This window comes from Enoplosus armatus, chromosome 9 (assembly GCF_043641665.1).
Source record: "Enoplosus armatus isolate fEnoArm2 chromosome 9, fEnoArm2.hap1, whole genome shotgun sequence".
Lineage (NCBI taxonomy): Eukaryota > Metazoa > Chordata > Actinopteri > Centrarchiformes > Enoplosidae > Enoplosus > Enoplosus armatus.
Window position 1 is genome coordinate 8014204 of NC_092188.1, and position 23241 is coordinate 8037444.

At 45.4% G+C, this 23241-nt stretch overlaps 1 protein-coding gene across 1 annotated transcript in view; it reads left to right on the forward strand.

Moving 5' to 3' along the window:
* LOC139290565 (forkhead box protein O6-like) overlaps positions 1-21762 on the forward strand; it is a 27894-nt gene extending 6132 nt beyond the window's left edge. The window contains exon 2 of the mRNA XM_070912383.1: positions 20041-21762. Within this exon, the coding sequence (XP_070768484.1) occupies positions 20041-21762 (1722 nt within the window). The remainder of the gene's footprint in view (positions 1-20040) is intronic.
* Positions 21763-23241: the final 1479 nt, after the last annotated feature.

The window sequence follows — 23241 nt, forward strand, 5'->3', positions numbered from 1 at the left end:
TGCCCGCGGATTTTTTGGCAAAACCGTTCACAGCTGCAGGGACAGAATGTGGTGTGTGTTTCTCTCTGAGGCTGTGTAAGTTTGATGTCATGGAGGTTTTGACGGGAGGGGGGGCAGCCTTGAGTGTTACACCAGTGCTGGGTGATTAGAACACATCTCTTTTTATTTTCAGGGAATGGGCTATGAAATTGGGGAGGAGGGGAGGGAACAGAAAGAGGTCTTCTTCTGTTGAGGGGCCCATGCATATGTATGTCATGCTAGTACTGCTGGACATACAGTGAGCTCTAGGCATACAGCCACAATACCCACATTTCAATAAAATGGGAGTAAAAGTTACTGTCTTCCTGCTCAGTTACCCTCCAGCCACATTCTATTGACATCAGTATCCCTGTGACTTGTAGTCCTTCCAATAAAAACTCCATGTATGCTGCTGTGTGTGCTGCATGTGTGCTGATATTCTGCTAGTTCAGAGGGTTTGCTGAACATGAATAGAGGGAGGGCTTACAAATCTTTGTCAGCTGAGTTAATAGTAATATTACTCCCAGAATATACTTCTTGGAATGAAGCATTTTTCATTAATGACCATAAATACCATAATACAATAAATGACTCATCATCTGATATCTTGCTCAGAAATGAAATACCTCAGTATGCTGTTTCTTAATGCAATGCAGTTAAGAACATGCCCATTGTTATTACACACGCTTGATCAGTAGAGTAAGCTGAATGGACAGGATTCACACATGAAAAGATATTTAGCATTTTTCGAATTCAGTTAAGTGTTATGTTAAAGTAGCTTATTCTAATACAGAGCTGAGTATGTCAGTTTCAATCTGATGGCAGCGGATGAAGTTATTTGGTCCCAGAGAAATGTTGTTTGTATTACAAATGTTGTAAATGGCTTTGGATATTCACTTCAGCGTGTGATTCAAATGTGTTGGCCTTCGTGGTGCTAGAAAATGTTGGTCTCCGTGTGTAGCAGCATGCTTGTTGCTCATCTGTGTCAATGTGCATAATGTGTGATTGTCTTTGTGTTTGTGGATGTGTATTTCTTTCCATTTTCCCTACATCAGTGTATGAGTGTGTGTCTGAGTGTGCATGTGGGTGTGTTGGGGGGGTTGATGGGCTCAGTGGGAGCCCGGGTCCCGGGGGAACAGCTCTCGTTAATAATTCAGACGAGGCTCATTATCAAGGCAGCGCAGATTTCTCCCTGATTCCACCTTAATTGCAGGCAGGCTGCTCCACTCAGGCAGGCGGTAGTCACGCTGGGTCGACTCTCTCCGTCTTTTTCTCTACCACTACAGGGCCTGCTCTGCTCCACTCTGTTCTGCTCCGTCTCCAGTACTCACCCCTATCGCAGCAAGACGGCCTCAGGCTAGCCCACTCTACATTAGTGTACACCTTAATAGCCGTAACGTACTATGAACATGCGATTTATTTGTACTTAAAGATGCCTCGTATATTTCTGATTAGACACAGACCATGCACTGTTTGGGCATCGCTGTGGAATGTTTTGTTATGTTGGCCAACAAAGACGCAATCTGCCGGATGATGTGGTAGGTTGTAGAGCTGAAACAACAAGTCAATTAATCATATTAGTCGATCAGCAGAGAATTAATCGTCAACAATTTTGAAAATCGATTAAACATTTGCTGTTTCCAGCCTCTCAGATGTGAATATTTGCTGCTTTTCTTGGTTTTATAATAAATATAAATTGAATATTTTTTCACTTTTGGACTGCTGGTTTCACAAAACAAGACGTTATCTTGGGATCCTTCACAGTTTTCTGACATTTTGTAGACTAAACGATTAATTGTAAAAAAAAAACCACCCTTGTGGGCTATATGATTTAAGGTTCAATATGATTGAAGTACCATTTCTATACCATAGATCCATCTAAAACATAAGCCGTATAATGCCTTATGATGATGCACATTACACAAAGCCTAATGTGTTTTGCTTTGGCTATATGCTTTGTGAAATATTATAATGGTGGGTTTATCCTTGAAATAGCCTACAGCATATTATCATACTGATGACACTGTAGAACGTATGTTACCATGATTGATATCGGACTACAATAATACTCCTCCTCATGTCGATCTATAGGCTTATGTAATGTATCTTGTCTTCATAATTTACACTGACTGATGGGTTTCCATTCAGTCCATTCAGTGAAGCCCTGCCGAGAGAGCAACATAATGGGCCTGATCTTGTCATACATGTATATGAATATTTCAAATCAAGTCATTGTAACTAGATGGGGGCTTTAGATAAACAACACAGATGCTTCTTCCTCTTTCCTCTCGCTATAAGATGAAGTGTGCTCCAAGCTGTATTTCTCTCCCGGCCACAAAACTGGCTTCCCACAAATCATGGTGCCCATATTTGCTAATTCAATTTTTCTCTTCGTCGGATATCTCTTCCTGTATGCAAGGGATTGATGGCCGTGTGCATGTGCATGTGTGTAAATCTGTGTGTTTACATGCACGCATATTGCCATCTCTGTCCCTGAGAAAGAGATGATGTATGACGAGATAAACGGTGTATTTCACGACGCTCCATCTCTGGACCCCTCCTGGCAGCCACGTGCTGGGTCTTTCGCTCCTCTCTGCCTGTCCATCAAGCCCCTGTCATGAGCCAAAGGATTGTGGGAGGGGAAAGGAGAGCGTATAAGGGCCGTCGATCAGTTTACCTGAGCTTGGCGGTCCCTGCAAGTGATGGAGGGAGCCGCCTCACAAAGGGAAATGTAGTTAACGTTGACAGATCGGGGCAGGTGGATAGAAAAAAAGCAGGGCAGGGAAGAGGAGGATTAGCAAGAGTTATGTTGAAGAAAGATGCTTGTTGTTATGCTAATGGGTGGTGGATATGCTGCGGCTGAGCCTTGCGCCCGCGGCTGATGGATGGAGCTCTGGAGGTCACCTCAGGTAGAGGCTGGTCAGGAACTGGCGCAGCATCCCGCTGCGCTGTAATGTCTGCTCGCATGAGCTGAGAAGAGGGAACTGACCTTGGAAATAAATTGCTTTACATGTGTGGTTCTGCCTGGGCGTGTACATTTGTATGTGTAAAAACAACCCATGTGTGAGCAAATCTGTGTGGGAGCCAGCATATGTGTGGGGAGGTTACAGGATTGGGGCGAGGTTGTTGGGTTACGAGGTGACTGAGACCAGCTGGGATTGAGGGGGTAAGGGGTGTGTGTGTGTTTTTGTGCGTTTGAGGGAAAGGTATGGTCAGGCAGGGGGGTGAAATTCTTCCCTCCCCAATTGGATTTGTATGTCAGTGGCATGAATCTGGGTCAGGACACTGGGTCCGGTGTTTAATATGCTGACCGTGTGAGGTCTGAACTCCGAGTCTGCTCATAGCCCTGAATGAACCCAGCATGTCTGCCTCGCTCTGTCTCCTCTCCCCCTTTCTCTTGGACCCTTTTTTTCATCTCTGTCTCTTCCCCCTCTTTCTCCTTCGTTTTCTCAATTCGCCAAGAGCCGTTTTCTCCTTCCCTCCTCTGTCTCTCTGTCTTTTTTCTTTCCTTACCCCAGGCTTTTTTTTTCATACTTCTTTCTCGTGCTCTCTTTTTCACTGTCAGTCACTCACGGCCTTCTCTTCTCTCCTCACTTGTTCTATTTCACACTCTCAGTCCTCCCCACAAAGTAGCCTTTTTATCACTCATTTCCCTCTTCCCTCGCTCATTTCTCCTGCTCCTTTCATGTGCTTTTGAAATCCCCTTTTCATCTTTAGCTCTCTCTCTTGCCTGCTCTCTCCCTCACACACACACACACACACACACACAGGCTCATTCAGTCATTCTTTTATTATCCCAAAACTAAAGTGATAAATGGCTCTCTTTCTTCTCCGTAAATGTCACTCGGGGAATTGTCTCTGCTCATTGATTGACTGGAGTGGAAGGATGGCCACACATGCACATGCACCAGTCGCGTACACGTGCACACGACAGGGAAATGATCTGTCATTAGAAGTACAGCTTGGCTGGGACTGCAGCCGTCAGGGTTAACATCTGGCCCTCACAGGTTCAGCTTTCTCTCAGAGGCTGATGCATCATTTGAAGAACTTGCGCGGTGGATTTATAACGAAGCATCAATTCTCAACAGGACTTGGCATTCACAGGAGTGCTGGGAAGCTGGAGCTCAACAAGGGATCAATCACAGTTAAACAATCTTGAGCTGGCAGGCCGGGCCGGTCTTGCCATTCTTTTCTTTCTAAAGTGACGCGACGCAGAATGCATAAGTGTTATTCCCAGTTTGATCATTTGGCTTTAGCTTATCCTTAACTGTCAGAAAAGTGCCGGCCAAGGATAAAGGCACCAGATCCATTGTTCAGACCAGACAGTGTCCCACGTGTGTGTGTGTCTAAGTAAGTAGGGGTTAATAATGCTCAGTCATTTTCTTAATGTCTCATTCACCCTGCCTCAGGCGCTGGAGCTTGATAAAGGTCAAGACTACTGGTGGTTACATGTCGTCTTCCCTTATTTCATTCTCTTCACTGCACAGCGGGGAGGGGGGGAACCGAGTAGAAAGGAAAGTCCACGGCCAGCCAGCGACGATGCTGATCCGTGTGTCTTCATTCTCAGAACCAGGATAAAGAGATTTAATAGGGAGACAGTGGGGAGACGGGGGCGGCTGGCTCAGTCAATGAAGAGGGGATGAAAATATTAAATTGAGAGACGAGGAGAAGCAAGACGAGGAGAGGGAAGTGAGGAAAATGGAGAGGGAGAGAAAAGAGAGCTAGAATAGTAGAGAGTAGATTATAGGGCTTCCAAGCAAGACTGGAAGCCAGACTTGGCTGCACTTCAGCTACACTCTGCACACTTCAGCTCAAGTGTGCGTCCATTAGTGCACTCCCATTGCACTCAGAGAGCCATGCACTCTGAGATGCAACACACATGCACACACACAGTAAATTTCTTATATACTGTTCATACATGCAAAGCCCCACAGACATACAGTACAGTTAGCTTACCGTAGCTCTGCCCTCACACACATTTACTCAAAAAGCTGTACTGACCTAGTCTTGCTCCGTCTCCCATTCCCTCTCACTTTCTCTCTCTCTCTCTCTCTCAGTCACTCACTCTCTCTCTCTCTCTCACACACACACACACACACATTCACGGTCTCTTCACTAGCCACCAGATTGCTTCCCGTCAAAATAAATAATTAAATGTGTGCAATAACAGCTTCCGAAAAAAGATCCCTCAATTAGTGCAAAATGGGTAAATGGCGTGGGGTAGGGGTTGGGTGGGGGGAGTGGTATTTCGGGAACACACACATACACACACACACACACACACACACACACCATGTATTACATAAGGCAAGTCATGACCCAAGAAGGTTTTTACGCAGTTGTGCAACGGTAATTTGCCCCCCTCCCCTTTAGCAATCAGCTTAGCGAAGTCTTTTCTCAAATCCTTACAAGTGATCCATGCCCAAAGACCAGCCGGGGAGAGATCTAGATGAGTGCCAAAGAGGTGCAAGAGGGGATGCTTCTGGGGTCAAGGCTGTGTGTTGTGAATGTGTGCGTTTGTGGAGCTCTCTTTGTACATTTCCAGCGCTGTGTGTCTGGAATGGTGATTAGGAAAAGGTTGTAATTCATGCTAGGGAATTTGTGTGTATGTGAGGGAGAGAAGGAGATACAGGGCTAAATGTTGATGTTCCTCTTGAGAAAGGTATGTGTGTGCATGTGTGAGCATCAGGCTAGTGACAGAGGATGTGTGGTTAAGGTGCGATGTTACCTGGCTGTGATGAGAGAGTGGAAAATGTAGGATAGATGGGTGTTTAATGACAGGAATTGGAGAGGTTGGGAGCTTTACAGCCTGTTTGACCATGAAGATCAGTAATTATCAGTAATTATGTTAGAATTGACAAATTCCCTCACGGAAGTAAAAGCATGATTCAGTTTCAGTAATAGGGATGCAACTAACAATTATTTTCATTATCGCTTATTCTATGGATTATTTTGACTAAAAGATTATTATAAATTAATTAATTAGTGTGTAAAATGGAGAGAACATAGGGATGAAATCCCAAGGGGTCATCTTTTGAATTGCTTTTTTATATATTATATTTAGTCTGATTTTGGTTAAAAAAAACACTTAAAGGGATACAGGTTATAGTTACATGAGATGGACAATAGTAATAATAAATAATAAAAAATAATCTTCACATTGGAGAAGATGGAACCTACAGGCAATATTATTAACCATCAGTTGCCTTAATATTGGCTGGGATTGAGATTTGTAAGAATGTGGGATAGCATCTAGTTGACTCCTTACTCAACCTTTACAAACTGTGCATTGTTTGAAAGTTCTGCAACTGTAAAGATTTTCAAGATGTCAATATCACTGCAATAAGGGATGTTTATAATGGTGGTGCCTACAAAAAGAACAATAAAAAAAGAAAAAACCTACATTGTTTGTACCTCTGTACATTTGGTTCACAATCATCTCCAAAAGATGAAGGCTTCAGTGGCCTTGTTTGCCTTGTAGCTGTCAGACTGTCCTCTGTTGCACCTGGTTGGTCACATGTTCCATATGCAGACGCTCACATGCCAGTTTCATTCCTGACTCCATGCCATCCAAAAACCTTCAATCTTTCAGCCGAGGTGGCATCTGGCCAGATTGTACTGTTGTCATCAGCAGGGCTATAATGCTAAACTGCACTCACAGCAGGTGCCAAAACCAAGCTCACAAATGTTTCACTGGGACAAATGTATTACAGAATAGGCCTAATCTGTGTGTGATAAATGCTACGATAGTAAAGCAAACAGATGGATCCCCGAACCTGGAAGCCTACTGTGTAAGCAAACAAGGGGAGAATTAGCACTTGTGCTAACACAGTTAGCTTTGTAGAAGCTGTTCTGTTTGTTAAATGTCAGGCATGTTGATTCTGGTATTCAGCATAGGGCATCGCAGCACAGGTCACAGACCTGGAGGGATAGAAGGAGATCAGAGGGATCACTCTGACTAAGGAGAGTGAGTTAGTGAGGGGAATGATGGCGAGAGGTGGATGGTGGAGTGGCACACGCCTGACTGTGGACATGAAGCATACTGACACAAAGTGTCAGAATAATGGATTTATTGATGGGTAAATGTACAAATGAATAATCTGGTGGTTGAAGGCACGAACAACTGCGAGCGATGAAGTGCTGAGACGGAGTGAGGAAGGATGGCAAACAGAAGTGAAAAGATCTTATGTCTCACATGTGTAGAACAGTTGTTTCACCTTGCTGCGGTTAAGAGTAGGTCAACTAGCGTTGATGCTTAGTGCAAGAAGAAGAGCGGCTGTGCGATGCAGAGTGGGTGAAAATGGGAGCAATGGGCTGAAATGGAAAGATGTAGGCGAAGAAGGGAAGTAGGATGGATAAATCGGGAGCTGGGGAAATGAAAAGCTGCAACGCACCGTGCTTAAGTGAGGGCACAGCTTGAGAGATATGGGGAGGGATGCAGAGGGTCAATCAGAGATGCAGGGTGAATGGGGGTAAGATGGATGGTGGGGGGGAGAGTGACAGAAGGGAGAAAATGACAGAGGAGGGGGCCGCAATGGGGTCTTTGCGGTGGGGTGATTGCGTGACTGAGAGGAAAGTGCACTGCCGTGTGTGTAATGCTCTCAAGACGGATATTAAGACGTGCTGCCCGACTCACACAGTCACTGCCCCTCTCTCCCCTTTTCTCCTTTACTCTCCTCCATTCTGCTCCCTCTCTCGCTCCCTCAGTGTCCACTAATGATCCTTGCGTCCTGCCACACTGCCAGGCTGAGTGATGCCCACTGACAGTCCCACTCAGGCGGAAACGCTGCAGCCCCCTTCCAGGAGTGCTGTGACACACACACACACGCGCACACACACACAACATACAGAGGTGTAGCATGTATCAGCTCATGCAAAGCTGCTGACAGACGTGTATTTGTGTGGTTGTGTGTGTGTGTGTGTGTGTATGTATGTGTATGTGTGTGTATGTGTGACCATCACCCTCTCTGCACACGCACGAAACCCCTCAGTGGCACTCACAGTCACGCACTTACTGTAAATATGCTTCCATGCAGCTGCATCTGTCTTCAGGAATTTTTATGTGATGGATAGATGTGGGCCATCGAGGTAATCACAGGGTACAGCTAGCTCGATAATGATGCTACCAGTCTCTCTGTTGGCCTGTGAGCTTGATGACAGATGAATTTGTAAAAGCGGACATGGTGAAAATGAGAAGACAATACAAATGCACAATAGATAAGATATTTTGACGTTAAGAATTCCTCACCATTGATACAAAATGGTTTGCATCGAAGGCTACATAGAATATTTCATTTAGTTTCTGCAGGTATGACATCAAAGATGCAGATTTATCATTTGACATACTGCATACGTAATACACTTCATTTAGCAATTTAGATGACAGAATTAGACAAAGGATGATAAATGCATTGAAGTATTCTGTTGACAGCAAAGTGATTTCTCTTGAATTCAACCACTTAAAGTACAGTGACCATTGCCAATGCAGTTCCTTCTCAAAGGTTAATTCCCCTCTCAGTACCTCCAATGGTTTCCCTCTGTCTTGCCTAGAATGTGTTTGGCAGTCAGCTCAGGGAAAGTAGCTTGTGGCTGCTGGTAGTTTTTAAGCTACAGTCTGTGTCTGGGGCCCAAATGCATGGGAGCATCCTATTGAGGCGGAATTTGTAGGTAAGAAATAGAAGTCTTTAGTAGTAGGACTCTCTTTATTTTTTAGAAAATATATGGTAAGCTTCCTTTTATATATCGCCTTTGGCTGATCTTGAGGAAGAATACCAACTTCGCAACATAAACAGAGAAGAAGAAGTATAAAATATCTCCGGAATGTGATAACTTTAATGTTGGACATATCTTCTAAACGTTAACTTGCAAGAGTAAATAAAGAATATATTGTTGTTGTATCACATGGTCAGTTAATTGTATAGAAAATTGCTTGTAGGGAATCTCTTCATTTCAGGGCAATTGGGGTGTCAAATATAGTGTCAGGAAATACTGCTGTCATCTCATGAAGTAACCTGACCACAGTAGTGACTAGAGGCACATGTCTGTGATCAACAAAATGTATGGTATGCATTATATTACATGATGCACATTGTTGTCGCACATAAAATTTAGCTGCACATGATGGTGTCTTAGTTGTCTCAGTCTCAACCTCAACACTGTCAGCTAATATGCAACAGCAATGTATGCTCAATATGAGCATTTTGCAGATATGTTCAAAATGAAGTTTTTATCTGACATGTTGATATAAAATGGAGACTTTCCAGTTATGTTTCATGCAGGTAGAAATTCATTCTAAATGAGACAGTGCTTATGTGTGAAATCTTGCTGTGTCCCCCTCTCACTGTGGGGCACTTTTCATTTTCCCGCCCTAATCCAACCGATCCAAGCGGAGGCCCCAATCCTGACTGCCGAGGAGAGGTTAGGAATTAGGTCACAGCATCTCACTCCTCTAATTAGATGCTGCAAGTATATGCATGTTGGTGCATGTGTATGTGTGTCTGTATATGCGTCTGCACGCTGGGTGCTCTTAATCCGTATGTGGCCTGTATGGTAATGGAGAGTCCTGGGAAGACGTGTTAACCCGCATTTCTGTTACACTCCACATGTTACCAAAATGTTTCTGACGTCAGAACTTGAAATGATGAAGGGGAGAATAGTCGGTGATGAGGATACTGAGGCAAAAGTACCCCAGGGGTGAAAGAACATGTCAGATTCAGCTATAAAAGATACATGTGAAGCATTAACATTGCCAAAGAACAAGCTCCAGTTGAGAGGGCACTTTGGCCTGCACGCCCTGTGTTGCAAGCAGGTTAGGAGTCAGTTAGGATTCAACCTATCAGTGAGATGCAACTCCAACTTCTCTGAGGAAGTAAATGGCATTTAAGGTGAAAGAGCTCTTCACCTTGCTCTTCAGAGCCCTGTGGATTTGTTCCTCCCTCTTTCTGAGATGTATCCATGTAGGGGGCGAGGAAAGACATACCTGCCTCTGCAGTTTTAATGTCTCGTCGTGTCTTGTCGTGGATGTGTATGTGTTTTAACATGACCAAAAAAACTGACTTGTTCATAAAAAACCTGCGTGAGTTTTATACCCAGAAGTCTATTGTACAGCAGCTCAGCGGGGTGTGTGCAAAGGGCAAGGGAGTAAACAATCGGCATACACTGGGAAGAGAAAGGATGAGAATGAGGGATCATAGAGAATTTTTGTGTGTGTGTGTGTGTGTGTGTGTGCAGGCATGTGAGCATGGGCGGGTGTGTGTGTGTGGGAGTAAGAGAAAGGAAAAAGTAGTGCGGGGCTAGTCTTAATTAAGTTTTCAGGAGGCTCTTAAAAGGTCATGGCACGCCTCTGCACCCCCTCACCACCACAACCACCTCCACCACGCCCGCTAAAATTTCACTTTCCCTCTTCCCTCCCTTCCTCCTCTCCCTCCCTCACCTACCCATTGCGATCTATCCAGTCATCAGCCCCCCATCTGTGCACATTAGCCATTCATGAACACACTCATTAGGGTGGGAGTTTGAAGCGATTGTGTTCACTAGTCTGCGGCTGGAGCGTGGCGATTAATATTTCAGCGTCTCCCGTCGAGGAGCTGAGAGCAAGTTTGGCCCTCTTAGGCTAGAGAGAGAGAGAGAGAGAGAGAGAGAGAGTGCGCCTCACCCATCCCTTTCTCCTTCGCAACCCCAACAAACGTTCCTCCTCCTCCCCCTCAGCCCCTCTCAGACAGTCTCTACAACTTACAATACGTTGCCCCCCTATTTCCATTTATTGCATACACACTCATGATTTGGATACACATTTTTGCCCGCACACACAGACACACACATAAGACCCTAACTCAAACTGACTTAATTGGGCTCTTTTTGTTTCAGGAAACGGAGAGAGAAGGGGGAGGAAGGAGGGAGGAGGGGTAAATCCTGTCTTTTCTTGTCCCCCCCCGTCTCCTCATTCCTCCTAGTTGGTCAGGAGTGTCTTTCTCTTAGTATCCTTCATTTTCTCTCCTTATGAGCTCGCACTGAATTGGTCAAGCTTGGGTCGGGGTAGAGGTTGAGGTGGGTGGTGGGTGGTATTCTTAACTTTATATAACCACACAGAGTTCATTCAGACCAAATCAATACTCTCCCTCGTTCATACTGTACACTGGTACTCAGAATTTTAGGCAGCCAGGAGCATCATGAGTTATCAGGCAGTCAATATTTGAGGCACTTCTCCTGAATACAGAAATCACTTTGACCCTATAGTTGAGATCTCTTCTCCTTGATTTCACAAATATGAGGCCATGTCCACACTAACGTGGATTTATTTTAAAAACACATCTCTTTCTCTCCATTTGAACTACACCGTTGGTGCTCAATAGTGCTTTTCGAAAAAAGGAAAGATTTGAAAATGCTGGTCTTGCTCTGTAATGTTTTTAAAAAGCAGTTATATGTGTTTGTGAATCCTGATGGCACTCTTCACAATGGCTCTGTAAACAACAAACAACACTTTAAAATTGGTAAGTGGATTAAGTGGCTTAAGCATGTCCAATAAAAGACATTTAAGCATTTTGTATTTTTTTAGCCATCCAATTAGGATTGCAAACTTGCACAAAATTACCTCCAAACACCACTGTGGAGTGGAACTTTTGACATAGTCAGATTTTTCAAATCTACCAAAGTTTGTGGGGACAGTTTTCAGTGATATGGTCAATGAAACCACTCCTGTCCTTAATTTCATCCTTATTTCGTAGGCCATGTATGCTAATATGGATACATTTAACAACCCATTTTCTCTCTTTTTTTTTGGCCTTCTATCCAAATCAAAGTCATAAATGCTACCTGTTAACCAAGGCCAATGGTACTTCCTGTGCTGCCGCATTAAGGTGATAGATAGAAACGTCATTGTACAACCATATATTGACAATTAAATGTCAAATAGATTAATTGAATTAATAAAACTAATAATCACAGAGACATTTGTAGGATAATAGGAGGCACTTTGGCTGTGTTACTGTGCAAAATCTTGAAAAGTTGTCAATCATGCATTTGTGTTTTCAACAGCTCCGTTAAGAGGTAGCATTTATAACCATCATTCACAAGTCACTATTTTGTAGTTGTATAGTCTGACAACAGAAACTGAAAGATGTCAATGACAAATATCCGTATTGTGTATTTGGCTACAATGAAATTCAAATTAAGGGATAGAGAGGCAGAGGTGGCTGATATCAAGTAACTGTCTATCCATGTGTTGACATTTCAGTGTGCATGGCAAACCTTTAGAAAACTATCTGAAAATGCAGATTGAGTGAAAAACATTCAACATGTAAACAGCATTTTCAAATGTGCGTGCTTTACCATGAACATGACATAAGAGAAAAATGTAATGTTCTAAAGTAACCTTGCAGGCTATACAAAAAAACGGTCTTAGTTGTACAGTTGCATTGTGGACAGGAAAACCATATGTGTGTTTGACTATACAGTGCTATTCTAAGGTTTGAAGGATAGAGGCTGTAGATGAAGGTCAAGGCTGGTTTGGAGGAGGCACAGTTAGAGAGAGAATTTCCTCCATACAGCCTTTAACTACCTAAGCTTCTGTGATTCAGATCCCTACCACTCTTCCAATCGGGGCCCCCACATTCAAGACCATCTCTACCTCTCCTTTGTTTCCCCCACTCAACCCCTCCACCTGCAGATACACTCAACACCCCTCCTCCCTCCCCAACTCCCTGCTTTTCATTCTAAGCATGCCATTCTCCATCTTCTTCTCCATATAGGTGTACAAATAAGTGGGAGTCTATTGGCTGTGCGTGAGTAAGTGGAAGTCTGCAGGCTGAAGTGTTGCATGTGGGTAGGCATTCATGGGGAGCAGTGGTTGGTGCGGCGCACACTGATGGCTAATGAAGTTCCTCTGCACCTCATAGCCCTATTAAACCGCTGCCCCCTACCTCTACCCACTTCACCCCCCACCTCTTGCCTTGTTTCTCCCCGAGGGAGAGAGTTGGCAGGGAGCGAGCCGGCTGCTATGGCAACAACAAGGAACCCTCCCTCTCCCACAGGTCTCCTTAGCAACTGGTAGCTTGGCATTGCGGTAATGAGTGTGCCCGGTGTGCCAGGCTTTGTGTCATGTTGGCATGTGTGTGCAATGTACGTGTGTGAGAGAGTGAGTGAGTGAGTGTGCATAGGTGTGTGTGTTTGAGCATATATGTGTGGTTGTTTGGTACAGTTTGCCAATTTAGGTGAGAGTTAAAATGTGTGATGACAAAGAGATGTGGAGCCACTACTTGGTGCTGGTCCAAAAAAAAAATGTGAAGCTTATTTTATTAAAAGGTAACCAAAACTGGCACTTGACTCACTCTACTTATCGTTTCTCTGTGTGTGTGTATGTGTGTGTGGTCTGCAGATGTGTGCCTGTGTATTTGTGCATTATTTTTTTCTTCACCGTGATTGCAGTCATTCTTCTCTGTACTGTAAAATTGAAGCAATTAAAGGGACGATCCGATGAATTTTGCATGCCAGGTGCATGGCTGCCTAAGAGTTTCCTGCTCTGCTGAAATTAAATTAAACGCTGAGAATGATGTTTATTAAAGTGTGATCAGAGGTGTGCACTGACCTTTAGAATGTGGGAAATGAGATTCTCATTGTTATGAATGAGATTATGTGGAGGCCGAGTGTGAAAAAAGCCTGGGCCTGCATTGATTCCTTTGTTGTTCGACAGTTTCTTTGTATATAGCAGAGGGAGCTTTCAATATAATCCAATCCACACTGTGCCTGTTGGCTATTAAATGGGCTGATACACAAATATAGACACACAGGCGCTCACATAAATGCAGATTGACTTGTGCACGCTTGCACACACGCATATCTTGCCGATCTTGTAAAAAGAGCTGTAAAAGCCTCTCCAGAAACGTGTTGGTCTTTAACAAAAGCATGGCAAGCCCAGTGGAAAATGTTAGTTTGCTCCCTAGACGAGGTGTGAAGTGCGAGCAGGCGGCCGGCCCCACAGGTGGCCCAGCCCAAACACCTGTTGTGTGAATTCTCAGTGGGAGAGCGCGAGCTCTACCTACCTTGCATGTCCCAGTGGAAAAACCACACCCATGCTATACTGTGGCACGTGCTCGGTCATGTGCCCACTCTGAGGCTCCCCTGTTTTGTGCGTGGGCGTCAGACGTGATGCCCAGATTGTGTCCCCTTTGCGCCCACCGGAAACACTCAGCTGTCCCTGGCATCAGGCGAGCGGATTTTCCGATCCCCTATCCGGGTCTCAGATGCTCTACTAATCTGTCAGCATCTATTTTTACCCACCAAAGCTGCGGCAGCCCTTCTCTATCCCACACCCTGCCACCCCGATGCCAACCCTTCCTTTGGCGCCAGGGTGGGCACGGCTGATGACTCGCCAGCCATTGGATGCAATTAGTGCACAGTCAGGCAGGAATCCCCTACCAACTCCATTACACCCCTCTCCACAGCCACTTCCTGATCTGAGGCTACCAGACACACTACCACACACTTGCTTTCCATTTTAAGCCTTTTTATAAATGGCACTCCTGCAGTGTTGTGGAATAATAGGGTCGGATACAGAGCACCTTTCACAGTGCTTGAATCACTCTACTGTGCAAACTCAGTCTATTCAAGTACAATGGCAGCCAAGGGAATGCACATTTGAATTGTACCTGTTCAGATTTGGCATTGAGATTAAGTGAAAGTTCTGTCTGTAATAGGACAGCTATTGGTGAAAAGTCCTTGAGTTGAGTTACTCAGGCTCACTTTAGCCTTTTCTGTAACGGTCCTATAAGAAATGAAAGCCTGAGGTTTTTGCCTTTTTCCTGTAAAGCGTATTTATTCAACAAGAAATTACAAATGCTGCCAATCCTCAGAGACCCCACAGTGATACACTGAGATAGATGCAATGCCTAATCCCAGGTTTATTTCTTCCCCAACAAGGGCTGTAATGTGCCTTGCATGCCAATGCAGTCGTGACCACTGCTGTGGAGGCGATGATGGCATGTGGCAGAGAAGTAACTGTTTCTCACCTCCTAATAAAAGAGACTCCTTTTTAATCTTTTCAATTTGATTGCATTCCAAAAACCGGCCTGTCTGCCCATCTGTCTCTCTTAAAGAAGCCTCCTAAAGGGATTTTAATCATCTGACTCTGGGCTTCTCAGGCAAATAGCTACATCTCTCTTGCTCTCTTTCCCTCCCTCCCTCCCTCCCTCTCTCTGTTACACACATACATACACAAACAATTTCCAATTTTCTTTCTTGTACTCACTGTCATAGTCTCACTTGTCTTCTCTCACTCTCTGATACACCATATCGTCTCAGCTCCATTGTGCCATATCTGTGCAGCCATTAGGCCCTTCAGTCCCTCTTCAAGTCCCCCTCAGACACATAAAATTCCCCCTACCCTGTCCCTATTAATCCACATGGCTCTAAATTCTTTATTTCCCTTCAAAGGGACAACGCGAGCCGTGACATCAATCATGGAAAGCGAATATTTAGCCGGCGCTAATTTCCACCAATAGCCTGGAGACAGGCTTAGCTGACAAAACTCATTCCTGTGCTGAACAAAACTGCTTGTGTTGAAACCTCCCCTCCCCCTGATCCCTCCTGCCTTCTGCACAGGCAAAAACAGCATCACAATAAACACAGTTAGTGCTTCTGTTACTCCCCCTTGATTTGGGCTTATCAAATGAATGTGCACCATAGAGGGATACCCTTTGACAATACATAATGGCTCCATTCTGCATGAAATGGTTTGGTAATACCAGTCGAGTGTGGCAAACGGCTTTACCCGGTGCCACTACAAGAACAGCTGCTGTGTTCTTAGCTGGGCAAGCGCACCACGCTGCTTCACCCTTGAGGTTGTTTGAATCGGGTGAGTGGTTTCTTTTTGCTGGTTCCCAGACCCCACTCACAGTCCTTAGTTCCTCACTCAGTTCTGTTTGAATGAGTGCACATTCGCCACAAGATGGGTCCTATAAACCGTTTGACCTGTTTCCTCGCCCCTCTGTGTGTGAGCATGTGTGTGGGTGTGTGAGCGGGAAAAACCTTGAGTGGGTTCTGATGGGGGAGTAATGGAGGGGGATGGGTGAGTGGGGGGCATTTTGAGGGCACCCCTTTGTGTGGCTTGGAGGGGCCCCTTGCGGTACCTCTATATTCCCACCCTTTACCCCCTGGCCCCTCCACCTCCTGCTGTACCCCCCTTCACAGCTGCCCCCATGCCAGTCAGTAAGGTTATCCCAGATGAACCATTTGGGCCCAATATAGCTACCCCAACCCCCTTACTATACCTACTCCCAATGCTAATGCCTGACTGACATCTTGGGAACGGCAACAGAGGGACGTGTTGGGCACTAAGCCAATTTGGGGCAAGTCACTTAATTTACAAGCCTGTGGAAGTTAGACGTGAACAGTGGGGATATGGTATACTGAGCACCCATACTGGCCTCAAAATGCAGGTGGATTGTGTAGTTAGTCAGAACTTGATGTTTGCTAAGCCTCAGCACTGATAGCTATTAAACTTCATTGATTCCCAACACTAAATAGGCCTCTATGGTCCCTGAATCAAACTGAGTTTGCATGGAAGAAGGGAGGGGAACAGTAGAGCAATTGATTGGTATTTTAGGATTTCAAGAGCCAGATGAATGGTTCTTAAAGAGGTTATTATGGGTGAATACCAGGAACCTCATCAACAGATATTAAGCATTAATCTGTTGGACCAGATTCACTCAAGAAATGTCTGTGTCTGTTTGGTTTGAACAACTCAGTTTCTTCCTTGAGTCAATGAAAAACCCTCTTACTGCTTAGTCCACCTGTGTGTTGTGCGGAAAAAGTGTCAGCATGTCAGATTTGTTCGAAAAGAGCCTAAGCTTTTAATCTGAGGACAAAGAGGGCTATCCTGCTGCTTGGTATCTATAGTCTAAATATCTAAATCTATCTCAGCTCCGTGGATTTTTAGGCCTTAATGAGAGTTGAACCCAAGCGGATTGTTTTCCTGCTGCCAAGAGAACCTTGTTCACCTTAATTGGATTTGATTGGTCCATAAACTATTACCCTTATCCTCTTTTACTTTATGTGCCATTATGCCAAATTAACCCCTTTCAGCCTGATTGAGTTGTGTTTGTAGACTGAGGACGAAGGAGGATGTCCCTGATAACAAAACAAAGAAGTCACACCACTACTTATGACTCTGTCTGTTCTTTTCAGTATTATGGGGCCAGGCAGTGCATCTCCCTGCATAAGCGCAGCCACTGGTTCATTCATTATTTAGAACTCTCTCCACTAGGCCCATTGTATTAAAGGGGTATGATTTGAATAGGAAGCAGCTTCCTGGACCCAGGCGTGTGATGTGTGTGTTCCTCTCTGTCATTGTATGTTTCTGTGGGCTTCATCCGTCTGCCTCAGCAAGCCAGGGGGCTGAAAGAGAATTTCCATTTTATGAATATTTAATACATAATAAAGTTTTCAATTTTATTCTATTCAACCCGTAGGGGTAGAAATGTGGCAAAGCCAACCCTCAAGGACAGAACACAGAGTAAAGGTGGCTGATTCAATGGAGGCATCAAAAATATGGTTAACATCAGCTCATTACCTCAGAAATCATCCACTAAAATGCACACACACAAACATTAGGAATAGTTTAACACTACATCCTATAAGGGTTTTAGAGTGTCCCTATTTCCCACATCTCAAACTTCCCTTATGCTGTATTAATATTGGATCATAGCATATGCAGGCTGCCCACTGTGTCCGTGGTGACCTGGCATGGCTCTGTGTGAGACACCCAGCTGGGAGTGCCCCTGAATCAACTTGGGATTAGCCCAGGATTGTCTGGGATTACTCGGGGATGGAGGGGGATTAGCAGTGACTGCTTGTTTCGGGGGCGTGAGGGCCATAGGCTGGCCAAATTGCCCCTGACTCAGACTCAGAGAACAGGAGGTGGACAAAACCACACCCACAGTGAAACCACCTGCAACCTGCGCTATTCTTAGACTTTAAAACACACACACACAAACAGGATGACAGAGAAAAACCTGCGGTGGAAAACTACACGACAGGAAGCCAGCAGCTAGTGATGATGATGATGACGATGCCATGGCTGGACATGGTCCGAAATCTCTCAAATCTCTCTAGCAGGTGGATTCATCAGATAAAGAGGGTTTGGGATGATGACAAATCCCTCCAAGTTCAATGGGGCTGCTCTTCCCTCATACAGGGATAAATCGCAATTTGAATCAGACAGGTCACACAGAGTTGCAGCATGAAGTGGTTCAGCTCTCTGAAAGATGCCCCATTTACGACAGGCCGTGGTGGAATGGCATGAAAGCTTACATATGTTTTAATTCAGGCATGCACAGGACTTGATGGGGATGATTTGGAGTGGTATGATAGGTGGATGATCCAGCCAGGGTGAGACAGGGAGTTGGCGCGGCACGTAGAGAAGCCGTCAGAAGCAGGGAGCGGGCATCCCCTGCGGACCTGCACTGCCGAGATGAAAGGCTGTTTAGTGTTGGAGCAGCAGCATCAAACAACCGCCTCCTCTTGCATCCTTTCCCCCATCCCCCACTCTCCCTCCATCTCTCTCTCTCTCTCACTCTCTTGACTCTCACCACAATATGATATAGTTCTGCTGTTGCACGTTTACCCGGTTGCTATGGTTACCCAATGCCGGAGGTGTCACAGCGAGATAACCCAAGGAGGCATTCACAGATCACCTGAATTCAGTTCGCCTCCCATTTATGTGTTCTCTGCCGCAATTTGATTTATTTGTTTCCCTGCCGTGCAATTCAGTGTGAATACAAATAATCCGCAACATAATGGAGATTGTGGGTAGTGGGAAGTGTGAGTACCCCTCAATCTGAAACAATCTATTGTACCTATATATTCCTGAACCACAGGAGGTGCTTTTGATTTGATATTTTCCTGCTTGAGCATCAAAATGCCTCACGCACGACAAAGAGCAGAATTGCAACGACAGACTCTATTGCACATCAAGAACCTTCAGCATTCAGCAACCCTTGAGATGTAAATGATAATAAAAAAAACTATATCCTATGAATTACTGAGTTAGTGACTGTACGTGCCGGTGTAGAGGATAATGGGAAAGTAATTGGTGACACACTGTATAATTGAAGGCACATAGATTGAAAGCAGAAGTGGAAAATGACTGTTGTGTGCAAAGAAGTGTGAAATAAGAAAAAGGAAAATCAACACAAGTCACAAAATATGTAGTACTCTGTGACAAAAGAGAAAGCGGGATCGTGATAAAGACAGAACAAGGGAGGGAAATGGAGATAGGCAGTGAAGGTAGATGTCGGAGGGTGGGATACATCCATTAGCCTTCCTTGCTCCCGGCTCAATCTTCCGATACATCCCCCTATTCAAGCTACGAGAGCGAAAGAGACAGGGCTGGCACTAAGCCAGACTGGCACCGACTTCAAACATACAGTACGCCCAACCACAGCAGCTTACATCAGCCCGGCTGAAAGGAGAAGTAGAGGAGGACAGATGGATTGATGGAAATGAAAGTGGGAGGATTGACGTACATAAGGAGAGTGTCTCAGGACTGAGTCTCAGGTCATTTCAGGTTGGTTGAGGCTGACAGGGTCTTGCTCCGTGCCAGCTGTAGCTGTCCTGCAAACACGTTTGTGTTTTTGAATTTGCACTCAATTTTCTGACTTTTGTTGACACTGATTGCACTGAAGGCTGTGTATCTACTTCTGTGTGTTTTGTATATCTAATAATAGACATGGAAGCGACCTGATAATTTGGTACATTTCTTTCTGTGACTCAGCCTGTATAGACTGAATGATATATAAGCAATTGTGACAGCTGTGGTTGTGATTAGGTTTGTCTGCATTGTTGATTTTTATGTTTGATGTAAACAATTCTCATTTTCCTGTGGAACATTTTCTATGAATCTTATGCAAATTCCACTCATTTAATGTGTTCACCTCAGAAAAGCAGTTTGTGTAATGATAAATGATGTGATATATATTGCAATTTAATTTGATCTCTGTCTCACAGTGTGTCTCTCTCATCTCTCTGCAGAACTCCATCAGACACAACCTATCCCTCCACACACGTTTTATCAGGGTGCAGAATGAGGGAACAGGGAAGAGTTCTTGGTGGATGCTGAACCCAGATGGAGGGAAGATGGGCAAAGCCCCCCGTAGGCGAGCAGTCTCCATGGATAACAGCACCAAATACCTAAAAAGCAAAGGCCGTGTCCGAGGCAAGAGGGTTGGCCGTCCTGGGATAGGAGCAGGGTCTGCTGTGGTGGGGCTCCAGGGCTCCCCCGACCATGGCAGCCCACCACGGAAAGGGCTCTCAGGAGCTGGAGGGGCATCTGGGACAGATGGAGAGTTTGACGCTTGGACAGACCTCCATTCCAGGGCTAGTTCGTCAGCCTCCACCCTGAGTGGGCGTCTGTCACCCATCCTCGCAGAGGGAGAGCCAGAGGAACCAGAGGAGGGTGGCCTGTCTTGTTCCACCTCCCCCCACCTCTACCCTTCACCAACCAGTGCTCGCTCTCCATCCATGGGAGCAGGGAATCACTGTCCTCCTCTGGAGCAGCTGCCTCAGCTGGCTAACCTGACAGGTGCCATCAGTCTGGATGAGCAGCTGATGGAGGATGGTTATCATCACCATCACCCGCCGCAGCAGCAACACCAGCAGCATCCGGCTGTTGGACGACATAAGCACCAAACCCCTGTCTACCACTACAGCTCTGGAGTGAAGGGACAGAGCCCCTATGGTGCAGGCGTTTATGGTGCAACAGGCATGGGGATGCTGTGCCACCACTCACCCATGCAGACCATTCAGGAGAACAAACCAGCCAGTTTCTCTGGAACCATGCGGGCATACTCCAGCACCAATGCCCTGCAGAGTCTGCTAACAGGGGGTGCAGCTGGGCAGCAATACTGTTCCAAGGACATGATGCTGGGGCAGGAGAGGGAAAGCCATCCTATGATGGGTCAAGCTAGTAATGGAGTAGGCTCCAACCATCACAGCCACCACCCTGGCCACCACAATGGCCACAGGCACAATGGACCTCATAGTCACAGCTCAGCTCACAGCCATAACAGAACTCACAGCCATACTCATAGTCACAACAATGTAACCAACCACAACCACAACTCACCTCACAGCCTCGCTCACAACGGCCACAACCTCAGCCAGAGCCATAACCACACACCGCCCCGGGCTGCAGCCCTGACCCCACGCGGCAGCAGCAATCAGCTGCAGACCTACAACCACAAAGCTCCCTACCTGTACAGCCCCCCATCACATGCCCACCTCCCTGCCTCCACCACCCTCCCCCCAAACCCAGCAGGTATGCTTGGCATGCCCCAGGACTCCTGCCATGTGGCCACCGCCCCACACCCCCACCCCCGTCACAACCATTACCCTGACCCACTACACCAAGGCATGACTAATGGACCGTACCACCATGGCCAAGGGATGGGGAATGGTAGTGTTGGTAGCAACTACCATGCCTATCACCAACCTCACCCCCATGAGAGACTACCGGCTGACCTGGACATTGACATGTTCCACGGTAGCTTAGACTGTGATGTGGAGTCCATCCTCCTCCATGACATTATGGACTCTGGGGAGGAGATGGACTTTAACTTTGACTGCTCCCTTGCCCAGGGGGTGGGCATAGGCATGGGTATGGGTATGGGTGTGACAATGGGCATGGGGATGGGAATGAGCGGTCTGGCCGGTCCACAGCAAACTCATAGCAACCAGAGCTGGGTGCCTGGCTGAAGTCGAGGATAACACATCCTACCCTCCGAAAGAACTACCCTACCCATGAAGCACTGTGCTCAACTGTGACATTCCTGACTTGACACAGAGACTATAGGACCAACACTCCCGTCTCTCTTTGTTGTCTTGACAATTCTTCTGTCACCCTATCCTCTTTTGATTTCCCTTCCCCCCCGAGAGATCTAGTTCATGTCACATTAGGTTTTTATTCATATCAGCTATACTGTGATGACAATCTCTCAGCTGTGCTTGCCCAACATCGCTTCTCATCTACCATGAGAACTGAACTCTCAATGCACTTTATTGCAAGTGGGTCACATCTCACAGTGCAATGCGTTCACAGAGCAGCTCAGGCAGAGCTTGGCATGTTTTGTAAGGTGGCTGCAGCATTTGACGCCAGCAAATGAGGAAATCACAAGCTCCGTTGATAAAGTGTCATATCTTGGCATTGAATTAAAATTGGACTCCTTTTCTCATATGCTGTCATTGTCAGTGGTGGGGACATTTTTTTTTTGGTTTTCAAAACCTTAGACGTTGCCTGTTCCTCATCACTCATCTTACCAAATTTAAAATATGAATTAATATAATATTGTTACATTCAATCCTCATTTGACACTGGTTTGAATGTATTTATAAAATATATTTAGAACTCTGATCTAAAACCAGTTTACTATTTTAATGATAATGACATTCACATGCTCATCAGATCCAATTAATTATCTCACATCAGCAGTTCTGTTTACATTTACAGCTTCATGCATTTAGTCCTTGGTGCTTTGACTTTTCTCTTCCCATTGGTTCGAGAATATTGCCACTACATCGTTAAATGGATTCTATCATTACTGGCTAGCATGCAATTTGGTGAATTATAATGTCGTATCACCTTGTCTCACCTGAGCCTCTCATGCCAGTTCTCTCTCTCTCTCTCTCTCTCTCTCTCTCTCTCTCTCTCTCTCTCTCTCTCTCTGCCTGCCAGTGGAGACAAAGTGACCATTCCTCAAACCAAGCCATTAATGTGGCTTGATTGAAATTCAGCATCTTGCTTTTAATCTCCAAAGTGATGCGGCAGCGACACGTCATTATTGAGAATCTAAAACGTTGTCCTTCCATCTCTCACCCCGGCCTCTCCAACTTAATGTGCCAAGAAAGCGAGACAAAACTGTGATTAACGCCAAGTCACTCTGCCTGCTGTCCTGCTCTGAGAAGGGCCAATGTCACTGTCCGCTTGCCTGCTCACAGAGGGTACAAAAAGGAAAAGATAGAGACAAGGATAGAACAAAAGTCTGTTGTTGCAGTGGGATCAATCATTAGCCTCAGTTTCCATGCTCTTTAGGTGTGTGTGTGTCTGAAAACAGGTAGTGTATTTGTATTGTAAATCATCTCCATTATCTGTATTTTGTGTTACCCTGTTCCCATGTTTTCAGTGCTTATACCCTGAGCTTCAAATACTCAAATAGGTGCAAAGGGAGAGATTTAAGG